The sequence below is a fragment of the Drosophila sulfurigaster genome, chromosome 2R (assembly GCF_023558435.1).
Source record: "Drosophila sulfurigaster albostrigata strain 15112-1811.04 chromosome 2R, ASM2355843v2, whole genome shotgun sequence".
In the NCBI taxonomy this organism is placed as follows: Eukaryota; Metazoa; Arthropoda; class Insecta; order Diptera; family Drosophilidae; genus Drosophila; species Drosophila sulfurigaster.
In genome coordinates, this window is record NC_084882.1 from 19,898,254 (window position 1) to 19,918,529 (window position 20,276).

At 39.6% G+C, this 20,276-nt stretch overlaps 1 protein-coding gene and 1 long non-coding RNA gene across 2 annotated transcripts; one reads left to right on the forward strand and one right to left on the reverse strand.

The window, feature by feature from the left end:
- Window positions 1–869: 869 nt before the first annotated feature.
- On the forward strand, window positions 870–20,258 carry LOC133838904 (protein unc-79 homolog). Its single transcript, XM_062270156.1, is given in 29 exon segments — window positions 870–978; window positions 1,183–1,291; window positions 1,363–1,482; window positions 1,547–1,708; window positions 2,309–2,479; window positions 2,538–2,627; window positions 2,688–2,873; window positions 3,437–4,132; window positions 4,193–4,855; window positions 4,914–5,185; window positions 5,665–5,766; window positions 5,819–5,963; window positions 7,034–7,090; window positions 8,192–8,271; window positions 8,739–8,801; window positions 10,326–10,640; window positions 11,263–11,411; window positions 11,465–12,198; window positions 12,712–12,901; window positions 12,903–13,612; window positions 14,882–15,149; window positions 15,208–15,853; window positions 15,910–16,002; window positions 16,556–17,812; window positions 17,868–18,046; window positions 18,101–18,255; window positions 18,318–19,030; window positions 19,088–19,266; window positions 19,326–20,258. Coding segments are annotated over 28 exon segments (9,276 nt in total). The 5' UTR covers window positions 870–978; window positions 1,183–1,236; the 3' UTR covers window positions 20,152–20,258.
- On the reverse strand, window positions 13,611–14,882 carry LOC133838924 (uncharacterized). The gene is made up of 3 exons (XR_009894024.1): window positions 14,120–14,882; window positions 13,794–14,028; window positions 13,611–13,724 (listed from the first exon to the last, which is right to left on the reverse strand). It is a non-coding gene; the product is annotated as an uncharacterized LOC133838924 (long non-coding RNA).
- Window positions 20,259–20,276: the final 18 nt, after the last annotated feature.

A 20,276-nucleotide genomic window follows, 5' to 3' on the forward strand; every position in this document is an offset into this window, starting at 1 on the left:
TCAATTTAACATATTAAATTAAAACAATGTAAGGAACATTCCATTTTTGAGGTATCAAGTATTTTACACAATTCCCAAAAAATATATTTAATGAATTATTTATTATTATATAATAAATTATTATATATGTAGTTATACAAATATGTTTGAAAATTAGAGTAAAATTCATTCAATTTAAAATTTAGAGTTCTGGATTCCCTTTTATTTAATTTGCAATGCAATACATATTATGCTTAAAATTACTACTTTCATCACAGCACATCCATCACACGGTATGTTGACAATTTCCAAGTCTCCAAAAAAGCAAACCTGTAGCCTTCTGATGGGAAACAGCTGGAAATTATTTACAAACATTACGTGCCAACTGCGCAGAATCGACACGGCAACAAACTGATAAGCAAAGGACTGACTTTGTAAATATTTACCTTTTGCGCCGACCAAAACAAACACTTGTTGAACGGTTGTGTGGGCGTCAAGGGAAAGCACGAAAGGAAAAACTCGCGAGCTGCGAAAATGCGAATGTAAACATGGATTATGCGCATGTCCCAGTTGCAGCTGGTTTTTGCTTTTTTGGCCCGAATGCGGGGTGAGTGTTAATCAGCAGTGAGAAAAGTGGGTCAGTACGCACTCGCCCTCGCCGTATGATGTGAATACAAATACCGCTACACAATCAAAAGAAATAGATACAAACTAAATCTAATTAATAAATATTGGTACAGAAATAAAATTCAAATAATTAAATGTGTTGCTGAGTCTAAAAAACTCTTAAAATGCTACTTCAATAACTGAATGTCAAAGCAAAAAGCAACAGGGTCGCCGGGCGCATCCAACAGATTTTCCAGCTATAGATATTCTTGCACAGATACACACCACAATCCGGGGCACAGTTTAGTTATAGAGATTTTTCTTTGTGGTCAAGGTGCGCAGTAAAAATTGTAAAAAATTGCAAATTTATTGAAAAAACTAACAAATTTCGAGGTAAATTTATGAAAAACACAACAACTAATTCCAATTTATTAACAGGCATATGAAGTTTTCTATTTATCTCTGAAATTTCGTGTAGTTTTCAACATTTTACTGTGGCAGCATCAACTCTGTTGGCTGCCACCGATTACGTAATGTTGAAAACTGCACAATTGATAGATAGCATTTTGTAAATTGTATAAATCAATTTATTAATAGAATGCGAAGTCCCTCGGCAGCAGTTTCGGCAATGCGAAGGATTTGTCTGATATAATGACTGGCAGCTTTAAGGTGCAACTCATCAACATGGGCACTCGCGCTGCCGCCTGTAAGTATGCCACAGAAGTCTCCGACTCTCGGAGTCTCAAAATCGTTGCGTTTTTTTCCTCTACTTTACAGTTCAGGCAAAACTGAGAGCCCTTCATGAATACCATGTACGCTTATTGCACAACGTCTTACCTGCGCCCTCTGGCGTCGATATTGCTAACAATATCAAATACTTTTCTCAAACTCTATTAAGTAAGTTTAAAATGAAATTCGCACTAGCTTAATTCGGTTCATAATGATTGCCAATTTTGAACAGCTGTCCTTAAAGATGTGCGCACCTCTCCGCACGAACTTATACGCGATCCTCTCGAAGACCCAACTCGCATGTCTGCCTATCCAAATCTCGAATATGGCAATCTCTATAATGCACTTACTATGCTCATTGATGTGGCACCTTGCATCCAGTATGGACAAATCGGTAAGTAATAAAATTGCTATAATCAATACGGAGAAATATTAATAAATTATTAAATAAATTATCACGTATTACTACGTGCAACATATTATATATAAATTTAATGGTATCAGTATAAAGAAGTTTAGTAAAGATTGTTTTATTTCGATTTTTATTGTAAAAAATCAACTTTAATTTGTATTCTTAGTTTTTCTTATAAAAATATAATTTACATTTTATTTTGGATATTATAATAAAACTGAAATGTGATAATAATAATAATTATTATTAGGACTATTATTATTACTAAAGTTGAAATTTTGATTTGTATTATTTCCCAAAAATTATAAAAGCCAGCTTTAACTTCTATTCTTGATTTTTATTATATAAATCAAATTTTATTTGCATAGTAATAATTTTTTTATCGAAATTTATTTCATAATTCTATTGTTTACTTTCAGTATATGTAAATATTTAAATATTATAATAAAAACTAAGCCTGGCTTTTTTATTCTTAAAATGAAAATTAATCATTTTTTCCTATTAAAATCATCATATTACAACCGTAATAACTAGTATTAATAATTATAAAAACAATAATACTGAATTCACCCTTTATTTCAGTCTTCGGCAAAGCTCTACTACAATGTCTTAGCTGCATTCTACCCTTTCTTGACAAGGATCTTATTGATAATCTACCCTATCTAGTCAGCTCTACTATATCTGTACTACCGCCAGCCTTGCATCAGGATATTGTCAATGCGCTGTGCTACTATATCTTACCCTTTACTATAAGTACGTATTGTGCATATCTGTTATACAAACTGTGCTAATTTCGATTAACATTTACTAGCACGTCGCAGCGCCGATGAGCAGGAATGCCAAGCTTGCCAGTCAGTCTCCTCAGTCATCATGATGGTTCTGCAGTACTCTAAAAACCCAGGTAACGATCTTAATATATATATAATATAATATATATAGCTAAAGTAATATGTATTTCCAGCCCATCACTGTCAGCTTTTAGAGTGTCTGATGACGCTGAAGCACAACGTGGTCAAGGACATTCTCTGTGTGGTCGCCTATGGCACAGCTGTCTCTCGCTCCTCGGCTGCCAAGCTGCTCTTCTACTATTGGCCCGCCTTCGATGCCAATCTCTTTGATCGCAAGGTGCTGCTCTCAAAATTAACGAGTAAGTATTAAATAAGTGAAGAATCATTATTTTCTGGACTTTAAACTGAAGATTGAAACATTGTTTAAAGAGTTACTTTGACTTAATTTGATTTCAAATCAAAATGTTCTTATACCTATGAAGTATGATATGCTATTTTGTTAGATGGTAATTTTAAATTCTGCGTAATTCCAATTCTTTTGTGTAAAGCATTAATTTTTAATGTTAAGAGCAAAAATAATTAGATATAATTCTTTAATTTAAATTGCGTAGTTTCATTATCTGTCTTAGTTAAATCTTAAAATTAATAGAAGATTAATATAGGAACTCATTATTATTTATGATTATTATATTATTTTATACGAGGGTATTTCTTGCCTATTATATTATGACCAATTGGCTTTTTAAAAAGTTTGAACTTGTAACTAAGAATTTTTTTCACTCAGTCTCGGAACGTTTTAAAGTCTTAAATCCAATTTTATTAAATTTGTTAAAATCATGATTAATATTATAATTATTAAACTTATTAACATTATTAGTATAGAATTCCCTTGTGTACTAATAAATATGTTTGCTCATTGTAGACGACCTGGTGCCCTTCACCTGCCAGCGTGAGCATTGCCCCAATGCCGGCAATGCTGAGGCAGCCAAAGTGTGCTACGATCATAGCATCAGCATCACTTACGCCCCCGACTGTCCTCCTCCACTCTATCTGTGCATCGAGTGCGCCAATGAGATACATCGCGAGCATGCGAATCTCGAGTTTGGTGACATTCTTCATCCCATGCAGCAGGTGTCGATGGTGTGCGAGAACAAAAACTGTCGCTCGAATGAGAAGTCAGCCTTCTCCATTTGTTTCTCCACCGAATGCGCCAGCTACAATGGCAATCATCCCATACGCTATTGTGGCCAGTGTCACAGCAATCGTCACAACTCTCGACGCGGTGGAGATCATGTGGTGCATCGCAGCTTGCAGCCAGCCTGGCAAATGGATCCAGAGATGCAGATGCACATGGTCGAGTCTGTGGTCAGTTTGCTGCGCGAGGCGAAGCCACTCAACTTTGAGCCCGGCAAGGAGTCCTCCTCGGATGCCAAGAAGAATGGCCACGCTCTCACACCCGACAACATTTCACTCGAGGAGCGACAGATGCTGGGCCGCTATGGCATTTGGCTACTCGTCGGTCGCTGCACTCCGACAGCGGACACACCTGTCGAGGTGCTGGGCAGAATTCTGAGCATGCTCTTTCACTGGTTCCATGTTACAGCCTACTCTTATGACGGTGAGTAGATATAGTTATTTTTTGACTCCTAATTCGTGCAAATCTCATCCTCAACTACAGCTGCTGGTCAGATTGAAAGCACCATAGAGAAGCTAAAGGTGGATCATGTGTGTAACTGGCTCAAGGAGATCTGTCGTATTCACTATAACGTCTTCATCTCCTGCTTGCTACCGCATCCTCCGGAATACGCACGCGTTGGTGGACACTGGGAGACGCTCGCCTCCCGCACCAGCCACCTCAAGGAGGGACTGCAGCGTCTGATCTGTCTGGTGCCCTATGAAGTGATCACCTCGGAAATCTGGGACTACGTGATGCCACATTGGATGGAGGCCATCACGAATGATGTGGCCGAAAAGGAGCTGAATGAACTGAAGATTGTGCTGAGCAAAATACTCGATCCCGAAATGTCGCCTCTGGGATTCGATGCCAAGACCATGTACAATTTTGTGGCCATTCGCTTCGAGAAGACAACGGCCAAGGTACAACAGCAGGCGCTGCACTGGCTGCAGATACTCACCAAGCTGGAGATACTCATACCGCTGGTCCAACTCTTTGCCATGTTTGGCGACGGAGTGCGCATCATGAAGTACGGCATACAGCATGAATTGATGCGCGAGAAGGAGAAGGATCCGCAGGTGCAACAGCAGCAGGCCAAAATACCCAAGACGCCGTGCAAGGAGAGCAAGGCGGAGATGGCAAATCCACCCAGACGGAGCTCCATTTGTAAGTAATCAAAGTAATCGGCCAAAGTAATCCATTAAATGAATATTCTCTCTTCCAGCACCTGTTGTCGAAGATGACTCTGGAAATACTTCAGCAATTTCAGATGATGAGGCACCTACAAATCGTCACACGGAATTTTCCACTGATGCCGAGCATAATCTAACCTGTTGCATTCTCATGCTGGATATTCTGCTCAAGCAAATGGAGCTCCAGGATGTAGAGCAGCACATGGGCATTCATACCAGTGTCTGCGAGAATGTCTCACGTCTCATCAAATGCATGGTAACTGCTGCTCGTGTTGGTCTCAGCAGCCATGTCTGTGCTCTTAAGGTGAGTTAATCTAAACAGGGAAAAACATTTTCTTTATAAAAAAAAATTATGAAACCGAGAAAAAAATTTTATAAGCAAATTCTAAAACAATTCTAGTCTATGCAGTTTTTAAATAAACTTGTTTTTAAATACTAAAAATGGGAAAAGCTTAAATTAAAAAAAATAAATAAGTAATTAAACACATTTTCTAATTTTTATTTCATATTTTGTTGCGATTACTAATTAGCATTTTTATATACTGTAACACGTTTTTAGTGATGGCATTCAAATTTTATTTGGATTGAAGTACTGTATGAAAAGAATAACAACATTTTTATGACTGAATTTTTGAAAAATAAAACAAGAATAAAATATATTGAAATTTTTGTTACAAATACATTTTAAGAATGAAAACTAATGTCAATACTCAGACTCAAAAACTTAATTATACTCATTAGAGTAATTGCTGAGTAAAGCCTTCACATTTCTTTCTCTTTCAGGTGGCAGAATGTGCATACTGCGAGGCATCCACGATGTGGCATCAGTTGTCCACCAAGCTGGTTGAGTTCATGGCACCCCTGAATCCTGTTAGACCACCAGATGTAAGTTAAACTGTGTTTATATATAAGAGTGATATGCTCACATTGATCTTAGGTGCCTATTGAGGACATCATCGAGGAGGAGAAATCGTCACGCAAGTCGCCGCCGGAATCGGATAAGGAGAAGACCCGAGAACGCGACGTTTCCTTGTCAATGGCACCATTGCCCATTCCCTTGGGTCCACTTGGAGGCTTTGCAGGTAAGACGGAATATTTCCTTGATTTTCCCACCTGCTTAGTTTAATTTGATAAAATATTCGAATTCGGATGTTAAATATCTATCGAAAAAGTCGTCAAAGTTAAAGCTCCCCCTCAACCCACCCGTTATAAATAAAAATACGAAATACTTGTAACTAACCACCGTAAAAGTAATGCAGTGAAAGTCACCCAACTTTTGTAGCTAAAGTAGCATCATTGGCCAAACTATAAATATAGTATATATTGAGGGCCAATGAATGGTATGACGCCCTTCGAAGGGGGCGTCCCTTGTATACATTCAATTAACTTAGACTTAAAGCCACGTTTAAAGCGCATACCAAAAACAAAAAACAAAAAAACAAACGAACATTGTTCCTAGTTACCTTTAAACTGCACCTGCTATGCTCTGTAAACAATTTGCATATATAAACAGTCCCTGAAAACCTGAAAACTAGACCCAGAAGACCCCCCCTCCAAACGCAACCGCAACCCGAAACAATTACTTAACCCAGTTTAAACAAGATCGAGACTAAAACTCCAGCCACACTTGAAACATATCAACAAGAACAACAATAAATTGATGAGATTAAAACTGCGTGTGAAACGCATAAATTCCAAAAGTAATCGCATTTAAACATTTTCCATTTAAACTAATTTGGCTTTAATTTATATGTCTATCTCTTGCTATTTAACTATTTCTATCTCTCTCTCTCTCTGTCTCTACATAAATATATATATATATATCTGTATCTGTATCTGTATATCTTTCTCTCTCTCTATCTCTAACATATTCAACGCGTCTACTGTATAACTAACTAACTCGCTCGCTCGCTCGCTGTCTCGCTCGCACACGCACTTTTCTCGCGCGTACCAACTGTCTGTCTATCACTGTCACACACTGTCTATCGGATCTATCGACCCGATGAATTAATAACCCAACCAACTCTTGCTATTCTTATATACAATTCAACAAATAACAATTAACAATTAACAATAACAAACGAACGCCAACTACTATCATCAAAAATACTAAAAAATACTTATATATATACTATCTATCAATCATTATCAGATATCTTTAAGCTAGATCAATTCTTTTCAGACGATGGAAAAATTATTATAATGGCAGGTGATGCACCCAAAAGCAAATTTTTCATTCGTTAAAGAAAAAAAAACCAAAAACAAAAACAAATTCTACAAAATTACTCACAACTTAAAATAATCAATAAAAAAATTCACATTACATTCTTAACATTTTGTTAATCAGTTCGAAAAGCATTTCGTTACAAATTTCAAATTCAACTTTCAATACTTTAATCACAAGAAAAGACATCCACAAACTATCATCCACCTCAGCAACACCACCAACTAAAACAAAAACAAAAACAGAAACAGACTCTCGACACTCTACCTCTAACTCTTCTATATCTCTGTTTAGCTTTCTAGAATACATATGATTTAGCATATAACAGCTTTAATATACTTACATACATTATAGATGAACGTACTTGTAGTGATAACTGCCCCATTTGATCCATTTAGTTGAATATTATCTTTCGGTTCGGTATTCTCGCAACTCTTCACACAAATGCGTTCTCCACAAAAACACAACAGCAACAACAACTACTCGTACTCCAGTAGCCAGCGTGCCTTGAATACTATATACATTTTCGTTGATCTATAATTTTTACGAAACGAATATTTTCTATAGGAAATCGCATTCTTTTTTCCATACTTGTCTGTGAGCGTCCTCAGTTTGTTCCCAAATCTCGAGAAATTCAAAGAAAATATTTTATTTGGTGGAAATATTATATAATCTAATCTTACATAATTGAAATAATAAAATATATTAGGCTAATTTACTTTACTTCAAATGTACTTAAATCTGAACTGAATTTGAACTGAACACACTCACAGACTGAGCCCCTCAATTGGAAATAGAACATTTGTTGAAAATTCTATACCTGCATGTCACATTTTTCAGTGAATTTTTGGAAAACTCCATGATCAATGCCATTTGAATGACCTTTCTAGGATTTATACTTATGTGTATGAACTTGGTTGCATGCCCCATTAGTTGAATGCAATGCGTTATCTTGTCCACTTAAACGATTTCGATTTCATTTCTAGCAAAAGTTCAATAACCAAAATCTGTTTGCCAGATTCAAGCAATTACTAATCTTAACTGTTGATAACCCTGATACTCATACTTACTTTTCTCTCTATAAAGGTCCTGTCCCTGTGGCCGTACCGCAACCTGAACCGCACTCCGTGGGCGGAGTGCTCGTCCATATGCCCCACGTCTGTTCCGTATGTATTTCGATTTTAAATATTTGTAAAAACATTAGAATTCTCTATTATATATATTAACTTCTTTGGTTACGAACACTTGAATACACACAAACACACACACACACACACACACACTCAAGACCAATATTCAATATCAAAATAATAATAACAAATAAACCAAATATATTATGCGTTTAAGTAGGTATCTTGAATAATGAAACACACCCCATATATACAACTATACCAATATATATATCGATATACATTTTTTATAAATATCCAAATAATTTATTACAGCAACATAACAATACAGATTTCAAATGAAAATTCAGTTGACTTCGGTTCATTTCATATTCGAATTTCAAATTTCCAATTTATGATTTCGATAAGCAAAAAAAAAAAATGCAAACGCAAACCAATCAAAATCCAAAAGCAACGTTCAAAAATTCTACAAAATTTTTCATTTTTTCATATATTTTTTATAGAATAACGAAAATGGGCATTCAGTTGATAATAATGAATTGAGAAAAGTTCACGCCACAGACGAGGTACTTTGTGCATTCATTAACAAAAACCAAACCAAAAAACAAAAACCAAAATACAACGTGCTACAAACAGTTTCTTTTTAATATTAGTTGTTTTATTATTTGGCTGATTAAGCAAACGAAACCATCATATAATTCGATAATCGTATTCGACTATTTCAATTTGTCCATTTTGTTTCAATTATTAATCTAATTTTTTTATATATTGTACTCTTCGTGTTAAATGTATATAAATTGTACAGCGTGTTTTCTCATATTTTTATTTTGCTTACTAAAATTCGTCCTACATTCATTTTATATTCTTTTTCATTCTAATAATTATAAGTCAAAACTGAACATTTAGTGTGATGTTTAGCAGCTTTTCAACAAATAGAGAAAATAGCGTTTTGTTAATTCAAGTGTCAAATTTTCAAATAGAATAGTCTTATTCGGAATGCCGAAGATTTAATACTCTTGCAGATAGATTTATTGAGCGAATTTTAATTTATGCTAAGCTCAAAACAAAAGAAATATATATATTATATATTAGATTTCCGATTGCTAGTTTTTTTTATTAGTATAATTATTAACTCTAAGCTCTTCATAAAATTTTTATAAATATTATTAAGAACCCATCTGCAAGTTTATACTAATTCTAGCTTCTATTGTAAATTATTTTAAATTAGTATATTTTCAACTTGTTTAAGGTTTTTTAGCAGATCAACTAGAAAACGTCGTGAATTCAATAAATAGATGTTTTGTAGTTGAATTTCTAGGTTATACAATTCTAGGCTGGTGAATCAAATTTCAAGTGTTAGCTTCAAATTTCTAGATTAATTAAATTTTGTTCTTTTAAATTTCAAGTTTTCCTTTCACTCCCGTGTCTCAAAGTATCTTGTATGTGTGTGAATATAAATTGCGAAGTACTCGTACATGCAAACGGAAAGATCGTAATTGAAAATTAATAACAATATTTAATACTTATCTTACGTGTACATTTTATTTGAATATTACTCTCCACATTTCTCCATCATACATATGTAAATATTACCTTAATTTATTCAATACTCTTTAAACACGTAAATCAACGTTTTTAATTACCTTCCCCCATTTGATTTGTGATCATTGTTGATGAGCATGTTCCGTGTACCAAGCACCGTCACAATTATTTAAAAAGTCCACCAACAAAAAAAAAGAAGATATCAATAACAATTGTACAATAATACCGTTAATGCACAAATACTCGTACCTTAACAATTTTATGCAATTCTTACATGTTTTTATGTCAATTATTTATGTACATTATTATATAATACAAAACCAAAAAATACAAAATGATATAATGATAATGGATGTGTAAGTTGAAGCGTGCAAATTGATTGCATTTGTCTCCATGTGTACTAAATGTGTGAAGAATGTAATCTCAGCCGTGTACACCTAATGTAAAATAACGTGTAAATATGCCGTAAACATGTTGCAAATTGTCCGCCATAGATTGTGTAAACGATGCTTCGCCGCAATGTAAATCCCCTTTGCTATCTAATGCAGATCATGACGGCAACGGTTGAAACAGTTTCAGAGCAACTCGATCTGGCCTCCATATTGCCCACAGATCGAGCCATCGCCCGCTCCATCACGCTCTCCGATGCAGATGTTGGCAGTGCCAATGTTAGCGTAACCAAGGCCTCGGTGATGGGCGAGAATGGCGCCAATGGCAGCAATGGCGGGGAGAATGGCAGCGGATCGGACGAAGACGAGGAGGAGGAGGATAGCGATGATTTTTGGCACACTTCGGTGGGCAAGTTTAAATTTACGCTCGATCAGTTGCCACAACCACTGCAGTACATTCACCAACTGCTAACGGTACGTATGAGTAATATTTGAAAATGTTTTTTATTATTGTGCATTTTATTATTACAAGGATCTACTTAAATAATATCAATTTAAATTGCCCCTAATAAAATTATTATTTGAAAAAAAAACGTGACAAAATTCTATTTATATTTTATTTTTGTTCATTATTACTAAAATAAAAAAAAGAAAGAAAATAAACAAAATTATATAGATTTTCTTCTTTAAATTTGCTTTAACAAAACATATTTTTTGCTTTAATAATATTAGGAGTCAAGATTATATTTTATATTCTTGTTTTTAAGTATGTGTTTCGTTTCAACATTATATATTTAACGCCAACTATATTAAAGATTATAAAATTAAGGTAGAATGCAATGATATGAACATAGAAGGTTAAATTAATGCAAATGTTTGTAAGGACAAAGGTTTATTAAATATGAAATATATTTAGTCTGCGATTCATTAATAAATAATTTTAAATAAGAAATTTTATTTTCATATATCCAAGAAATAAACGTGATGAATCTTTTGTCTAATTGCAAAGTATATTTATTATGATTTGTACCCTATTTTCGCCTCTATATATGTGATATTTTTAAATTACATTGAATTATTTTCTTCTTTTCTATAGGAAATACCCACTATCAAGAAACCGGAGATACTCTACTATGTGTTGCAGTGCCTCAAGACGATGGCGTTGCATGGCGATGCTTTGGCAAAGGCAGCAAGAGAACAAAGGGGCTTCTTCATCTGGTGCCAAGAGAATTTGTTGATCAAAAAGTGAGTAGCAATTTTATTCAAATGCGAATATAAATATTTGTATTGCTCTTTAGTTTGTGGGAGCTGTGCAATGCGGAGCACTCGCACATCTGTCAGGTGTGTGTGCCGCTGTTGCTGCACTGCATCACGCTGCCGTTGGGCTCCGATGTGTTCTGGCGCGTGGTGCAGGAGGCCTTCCACGATGTGGATTGGCGGGTACGCTTCACGGCAGTGGAACGAGTAACCGTGATTACACGTTTTATGGATTCGACACCGCTGCGCTCTGAGGTGGGACTGCAAACGGCATTGGCGACCGCCTTCTGTCATCTGATTGCCAGCATGGATGACATCAATGTGTATGTGGCGCAGCGGGCGACTCTCTATATCGGAACCATACATGATACGGCAATACGGTCACTGCTCTTCTGCTTGGAATCGCAATTCGATCTCTTCATTGTCGATCGACCCGTGGTCCTGCAATCTGTCTATCAGCTGCACAACTCTCTCTCCGATCGCAAAATGCTCGGCTGGGAGTTCTTCCTGAATCGCTTCGATACGCTCTTCGTCGAGGCACAAATCAATCTAGAGAAATGTGGCGATATTTCATATTTGCGCGATCTCCGCAACTCCGACAATGGCAGCGAAGCGCTCTCGGCCAAAATACTGAAAGCCCGCGAGGCGCTCAGTCAGTCGGACACCAGTGGTAGCATGGCCAAAACATTGAGCGCCTCCTTTGGCACCAAATGGCCCTATAAACGGACCATGTCCGCGCCAGCCAGCATGGCACCACGCCAGGATTCCAAGTTCGGTGAGTACAACATTCAATGTAACATAGGAAACAGTCTTAAAATCAAGGGAAAAAGATTTTGAATTTTGCTGAGATCACGTCAATTTAAGATAAATTCAAAATTCTTATATCAAACGATATCTGAAAGCTTGGTTGCGATCATTTAATTAAGAAATAATTTGTATATGGTTAAAAAATAGACTAAAGTTGTTTGGTCTTCATTGCTTTGAATGCAGTACTAAATAAATAGTTGAAGTAAATATCAGTATATTTTCGCTATATTTAAGCGATAATAGAGCACTGTTTTGCTTTCATCGAAAATGGAAAGCATGTATCTCGACTGTACTTGTTTAACCCTCTAATGCCACTTTCCACAATAACGCAATGTAAATGAGTGCCTCAAGGCACTCTTGGGGCTTAGAGGGTTAAAGATAAAAAAGTTCTCAAATTCAAGAAATTTATTCAAGATTTTAGTACATAATCTTTCTTTGTATATTAATCAATTGAAAATGTATTTATTTTTGTGATTTACAGCCGTGCCGGAGAAAGAGAAGATCTACAGTCGCCAAGTGTCGGCACCCATATTGAAGCGGAAGACCTCGCGCTTTGGATTGGGTCAGTTCCTAGGGAGTAGTAGTGGCAATCAAAATGCCAGCACAGCTAGTCATAGTGTCGCCACAACTAGTAATCCATTGCATACACGCTCGAAAGCCGCCCTGCCACCGCCCCCCCTGTCCCATACACCATGCCCCGCCACACAACACTGCGTTTACCTATCACCACCATCCACATCCACATCACCATCCGCATTCACATCCACATCATCCACATCCGTATACACACGCGACACACCATCCCCACACACACACTTACACTCACACACATCCGCATTCACACACAGCTGGTAGTAGTGCACAAGTAGCGACGTTTGCCTCGGCTCATAGTCAAAGTCACCAGTATTTAGTGCATTGCGTACCGCCTAGTCATCACAGTCCAATGCCCACGCTGCAGGAGGCCGAGACCTTGCTGCGCTCCCAGGCTGCCCAGCAGCCCTTTCAGCCTACGACTAACGCCACAACTTCCACAACGATCACTTCGAGTTCCATGCAACCAGCAACAGTCGCAACAGCAGTAGCATCAACAACCACAGCGACAGTGACTACCAATGCAACTAGTACAACAAGTGCTGCTGGCATGCCAACAACAGCATCCTCGACATCGGGCCACACCTTTGCCACCTCCCTACATTCCCATTTCCAAAAGCATCCCTCGGCACCAAATCTGTTGCCGCCACAGCCAATGGTGACTGCACCCAGTCCCAGTCCCTCGGCACTGGCCTTTCCCATGCATTGCACTTGTGATGTCGCTCCGCATTCGGGTGCCAATGCCGCCGCCGCCGCTGCTGGCACCACGGGCAGCACCACGGCCAATCCAGGTAGGTTGTAGAGCATGTGTGTCCGACAACCAATATCTATTGATGTTGAATTCATTTGATTTATTTGTGTTATCTGTTCCTTGCTCTCTGTTGTCCAACCCTTCTCCAACAGCTGTAAATGTTTAATAATGTTCCTTTTATCATTTTGCAATATTTAAATTATCACAGCTCGTTTAATTACTTGAAAATATACTTATCACTAATTTTTCAAAATACATTCCAGAATTTGGAAGCTTCTTAAAGCACAATTCTCAATTAAATATCCACAAGGTCTTGGTGAAGATTAAGCCTTCGATTTTTCAGCTTTCAGCTTTTCTTCAGCTACGAAACTCTCAGATCAAAATCTTTTTTCAATGTTAAATATAATTCAATTTGTTTTTCCCTTGCGCACGTTTAAATTTTAATTCTGAAAATATCTATAATATAAATGATTTTTTAATTATGTACAACTATTTTTTTAACTTTACTAAAAATGATTCGAGTTTATAAATTTTTATAATTACTTACTTATGGGCACTGCATGACTTCTTCAACTTTTCAATTCAGCTTTTAAAACCAATTTCTTAACCGGTCTATAACCGTTTCATGCGACTAATCTTAACCGATATGCGTATCGTATTTGGTGTAAGTGCCTCTTAAACTAAAAGCCTACTCAAAAGTTTCAATAGTCAGAAAGTTTATGAATTTCTGATAACAGTTAGGACATCCTTTAACATATCTATTCTTTGTTTAGTACATACATTTTCTGTTCTCTTTGAAATGTTTGTATAAATGTTAAATGTGATTTTTGAATTTAGCCGATCGATGTTGATAAATGTAACATTATTGCTTTCCACACACACAAAATCAAAATCATTTTACGTGTACCCTTCCGAACTGGTATGTATGCTCTCTGAACATCTATTGTGAACGTATCATCGTATAATATAAATGTCTCTCTCTCTCTGTACTCTCCTACTCTTTCTTGACCCACAACAAAAACAACTCTAAATTCTCGAAAACTTTACAAAACAACACCCTGTGTATATACAAAATTTTCGTACATACAAAATATACACACAAGCAGTATATATACATCCAATTATATATACTATATCTGTATCAATCAATTTCAATCTATTTGTGCAATTGGCATGTGGCTGTAAGAAAAACAAAACTCAAAATCCAAAAAAAAAAAGAAAATCATGAATCGGTGTTTTTCCCTTTGGCATATAAGCAAACATAAATCACGTCGGTAGAGTCTAATAATGTGTACTATATCCTCTTTAGATGGACACATCCATTCGCTGGGCGGACTTAACGATGATAATCTTATCGGACTACTAAGTCGCATTACAGAACTGGAGGAATCGGATCGAGAGACAATTCATTTGCTAGTCTTTATGTTGATGCAGTTCATGTCACGCACAGATCAGGCATTCCCATCGGAGGATAAACCCGTGACCAGGACCCAGAATATTGTGTTGAAGCATTTGTTCTTGCTCTTGGGACACAATCAGATCGACAAGACCTTCCACACCACGCCCGATTCATTGCGGTAAAATAAATCAGACCAAAATGTTTTTGCAGCTATTGAAATTTTCCACTCTTTACAGTGTTTCTGCTGTCTTCAATGCTTTCTTGGCCAATCTGCCACAAGTTCTGGATCAGAATCATTTGATTGGAGGTCTCATCTTGCCCTCGGTCATGCAGATCATTCTGTATGCTCCCAATCCCACCCACACCTCGGGTGAATCCTATCAGAATATTGTCTTCAACTATTCTCTGTGGCATCTGGAGCAGTATCCGCGGCGCAATTGGCTCTTCACGCTTCTCGTTGTACTCTACAAGTATTCCTACACCCAGCCACCGTTGAGCGGTTATGTCATCTCGGCCATACGCATGATTATGAACAGTCTGCGTGGACATTTCCATCAGTGTCGACGCATTCCCACAACTACCATACTGGACATTCAGGGTGTGGGTGGTGCAGCTAGGTCGCGCGATGTTAGCCAACCTTCGCTTGGCACAGATCCCGATGATAAGGAGGCCAGCCCACCGGCCAGTCCCATGTTTCCATCCGAAGGCACCAGCGCTGCCTCCAAGAGCAAGGGTCAAAACGTGGCCTTCACACCTAAGCTGCAGCACGCGTTCCGCAAATACAACGATTCCAGTTTGGATGCCGATGAAACCGAATCCGAATTGGTGGCCATACCCGAGAGCGATCTCTCGGACAGCACTCTTCACGGCAGCAGTGCTCCGGTAGGGAAAGAGTTCTTAAATCATTTGACTTTCTAACAACTGTGTTTACTTTGCAGGGCTCCTTCGATGACACCATTCATTTTGAGGACATTCTGCCCACTGCTAAGATGGAGCTCCGCAATCGACGCACCGTGGAATACACCGAGGAGGTAAGTTTCATCATGCTTATACGGGGATGACGCTGCGTATACTTAATATAACGTATATATTATATTACGTATACGCAGCGACATCCCCGTTTTTGTTTGATATCCAGTTTTGGTATGCGAAGACTGATTTTCATTAGGATGACCGGAAATTTAATAATTATTATTATTATGAAATGCACTTCAATTTAGCCAAAAGCTAAAGCACAACTTTGACATGTATTAAAAAATTAGAATAATAAGCTTTTTTTTTGGGAATATTTTGTAATATTACTTTTAGTTCTAATTAAAGGTTATATTCATTTATGAGAAAAGGAATTTTATGCATATTTATATATGGAAAATGTATATTTAGAAAATATGCAAATATTCAATATAAAATCAAAAGCGATTATCTAATTATTTTCGAAATTTTAAATTTATCAAAGAAAATAAATATTAATTCTAACGCAATATCTTGTATTATAGTAGATACTTGTTTAAATTTTAAATTCGTTTCGTTCCTCGTAAAAGGAACTATTAAAATTAATCCTTTTCTTACCTTTTTTATTCACAGAAGTCCAGCAAGTCGCTAAAGTCAATGATCACTACCAAAACCGGAGATACGTATACGACCAAGATCAAGGGCAGCACCAGCGAATCCGTAAGCACCACCGTGGTGACAACGCACACACGTCACAGCCTTCAAGAGGGTGTTCGCATGATTGTCACACCGCTGGTCGGACCGGAGACTACAGAGACAGCCATCGTGAGTCCTCCCGTGGACGTTCATCGTGCGGTGACCGTGCGCAACAAGTCGCTGGAGAATGCCGCCGCCTCTACATCGAAAATGTTTGCCGCGATTGCCACGAATCATCTCAAAGCGTTGGGTGCACTTCAGGATATGCCCGCAGCCACCACAGCTGCTGCTAGCGTGTCCAGCAAACCCGGCTCGAGCAGCGGCAGCGGCAGTCGCTCGACTAATGGCGGCACAGCTGCTCCAGCGGTAACAACCAAACCCATTGGACGCCACAAGACGATTGTGGAGTGCAGCGCGGGCACATCGAGCTCCTCGGCTGACGAAGCTCGTCGCGAAAAGAAGTCGCAGACCAAATCGCTGCGACGCACAGATAAAACTTATGGTTCACCCGATTCGCCGCTCTCCAAGATGAGCGTCATGCCCAATCCTAGGGATGAAGTCGATGCTGGTCTGTTGCCACCGCCCAAGAGCATTGCTGCTCTCGAGATACCAACGCCAGAGCGTCTGCTTCCCATTGGCACACAGGACACAGTGGCCACATTAGTGGAGCGTGTGCGCGATGGACTCAATCTACCGGACATCAGTCACCTGAAGCAGGACAGTCTGGATGTGTCGGAGAGCACCAAGGACGATGTGACAGCCAGTAGTCGCAACAATTCGCCACGTCGCCTGATCAAGCAGGTTGCCCTAGAATCGCCACCTAATCCCAATGCAGCTGCTGCAGCCGCTTCAACGGATGCACAGACGCAAGCGTCTTCGCAGGGACAAGCTCAGCCTGATTTGCACACTTCCATACTGAAGAATGTCACCCAGGATCTGAAGCAGACTTCAGGGGACCGTCCAACAAATGCCGCAGGACCTTCAGCCACATCGAACAGCATTAAGCGTCCACGCCAGAAACTTGCGCCCTTCAATGTGGACACCAATGCCATACCAGATATACGCTCTCGCTATGCTGGCTCCTGGCCACCGCCGCCTTTCCAGCCAGCGGAGGAGCACGATGAGGATGGCGATGAGGCCACCGATATGCCCAATGGTCACACCACACACGCAGCCAATCATGCACCACGTGGAGTAAATAAAACGTCCTCAAAATTGACCTAAGTTTAATTCTTTCTTTCTTCTGCAGAGCTCACGACGTGTCGGCGACTATACCATCGTGGAACGCTGCTCGGATTGTGGCGCTGTCATCGAAGAGTACACGGATGAGGAGATTGGCATCTTGATTGTCATTCTAGGCACCTTCATACATCGTGAACCCGCCATGGCAGCTCCCTTTTTGCCCGAGGTGCTCACCATCTCATCGCGGTAGGTTCAACTAGAAAATTGCTCCAACTGCTGCTGACTCTTGACTTCTTACAGCATCTGCTTGAGCGGAACTCATGCCTGGCAGGGTGAAAATGGTCTGCCACTAGCCAGCAGTGCCCAGGCTGTAGCTCTCCAATTCATACGCTGTGTACTGCATCAGCTAGCGCCCAATGGCATCTTCTTGCAGGTCTTCCAAACTCAAATGAAAAGTAAGTACAGTAGGCCAACTTCAGTCAAAGATAAGTCCCTCAATTATTGACTTCTCTTGCAGTCAAGATACGGCACAATCACTTCCGCAGCATTGCCAAGGCGCTGCAGGACTTCCAGGATCTAAATGCCACCAGTCCCATCTACATGGTCTGCGAGTCGTTGACCTCCAAGAAGGCTTTGCCCATCGATCAGCTGCCCGTAATCTTCCGCAACATGGCCGAGTATCTGCAGTGCGTGCCCGCCGAGGCGGGAGTTGGACTCGCTGTCTGGTCACAAGCAATGCAAGCCATGGAATCGCTACTGCGCCAGGTCATCGTAATCATGCCCAGCCTAAGCAATGCCGAGTATATGCTCGATCTCATTGCGGCCACATTGCGATTGAATTGCGTGCCTAAAACACTGCTGGATCCCTACTCCAAGATCATGGCCTATTGTGTACAGCACACGAACCTGGAGTATCAAACCCTTTACGATTTGTGCACGTTGAATACACGCTCCTTTAACAAGGATCGCGACAAGAATTTGCTATGCCGTCAGATGATCTTTGAGTTTGTGCAGGCTTTGAAGTTCAAGTCTAATATACCCGATCATAATCTGCTTATGATCATCGGCTTTGTGCTGCTCGATGCAGGCGGTACTCTTTCACCTGGAGCTCTGCCTGGTCTACCAGATGCAGCGCCCGTACTGACCACCAATGCAGCGGATTGCTTGCGTACATATATCAACGATGTCATTGATTTTCTTGCCGATTTCCATACGCTGAGCAAAATCAAGGTGAGTAGGCAAGAGTCTCGATCATTGTCCATTGGAAAGTAAGCTACATCTTTGCAGAATTTCAAGAATGGACAGTCGAGCAATGGATTGGGCGAAGATACCTTGGGTGGCGTGCTGAAAGGAGCTGTGGCACAGTATCTGGCTTTGGAAATGTCGCGTGGCAACTCGCGGGACAACAAAGCTGTCGCTCGCTATCTTCCATGGCTCAACAATGCCCCCTCCTCGTTGCAACAGGGGTAGGCTTGAAGCACAATGAAATGATGCCTATCTCTAATTAATAATTGTCTGCTTGCAGTCCCAAGGAGTTTACCGAGTGCGTGGGTCACATGCGTCTGCTTTCCTGGCTGCTACTTGGCTCCCTCACCCACATGGCATTGATGCAGCGTCGCCAGGAGACACAAACGTTGCCACCTCCAGTGCCACCAAATGTTGCACCTGGCCAAGGACAACCGCCGGCAGCAACTGTGCATTATCAGCATCAGGGCGTCACTTATTCCCAACCAGTGCCGCAGGAAGCTTCTTGTCACATTGCCGATCACATTCAGGTCATATTCGCTGGCTTTGCCGAGCAATCCAAGACATCTGTGCTGCACATGTCGTCGTTATTCCATGCCTTTACGCTGTGCCAACTATGGACCGTCTATCTGGAGCAGATGGCGCACAACACCAACAGCAATGCCGAGGGCAGCACGTTGGGTGTGCTCTTTGAGTTCTGGACCAAGGTGACGCCTTGTATACTCCAGTTGGTCTCACATGCCAAACCGGCGAACAAGGATATGCATGCACAGTCCAGTGTTGATTTCCAAACGCAAAGTGCCAATTCAAAACTGTCCGAGATGGTTAATTTGCACTTCCTCAGCCTGCTCGAAGCGCTGAAGGAGACCAATTCGACGGTGCTTGGCAAATTATTGCCCATGTGGAGCACTGTGCTCTCGTCGCAGACACAGCTCTCGGATACGTTACATGTTCGGCTGCAGAATGTGCGCGACTATGCGCCGGATTATGAGGAATTGCAGACCAACAAATCGGAGGCGCTGCTCAAGTGGTTGCAGCGTCTGCAATTCAAGATGGGACAAATCGAGTTGCAAGCCTCAACAGCCACACAGTTTTACTCCATTTAAATTACAGATTAGCAGCATATTTGCCTTAGAGCCAAAACCACATAGAATCTACATGTTATCGATGTTGTAATCTGCGTTACGAAAATATAGACAATTTATAATGTTAATTGGAATGTTTCACACTT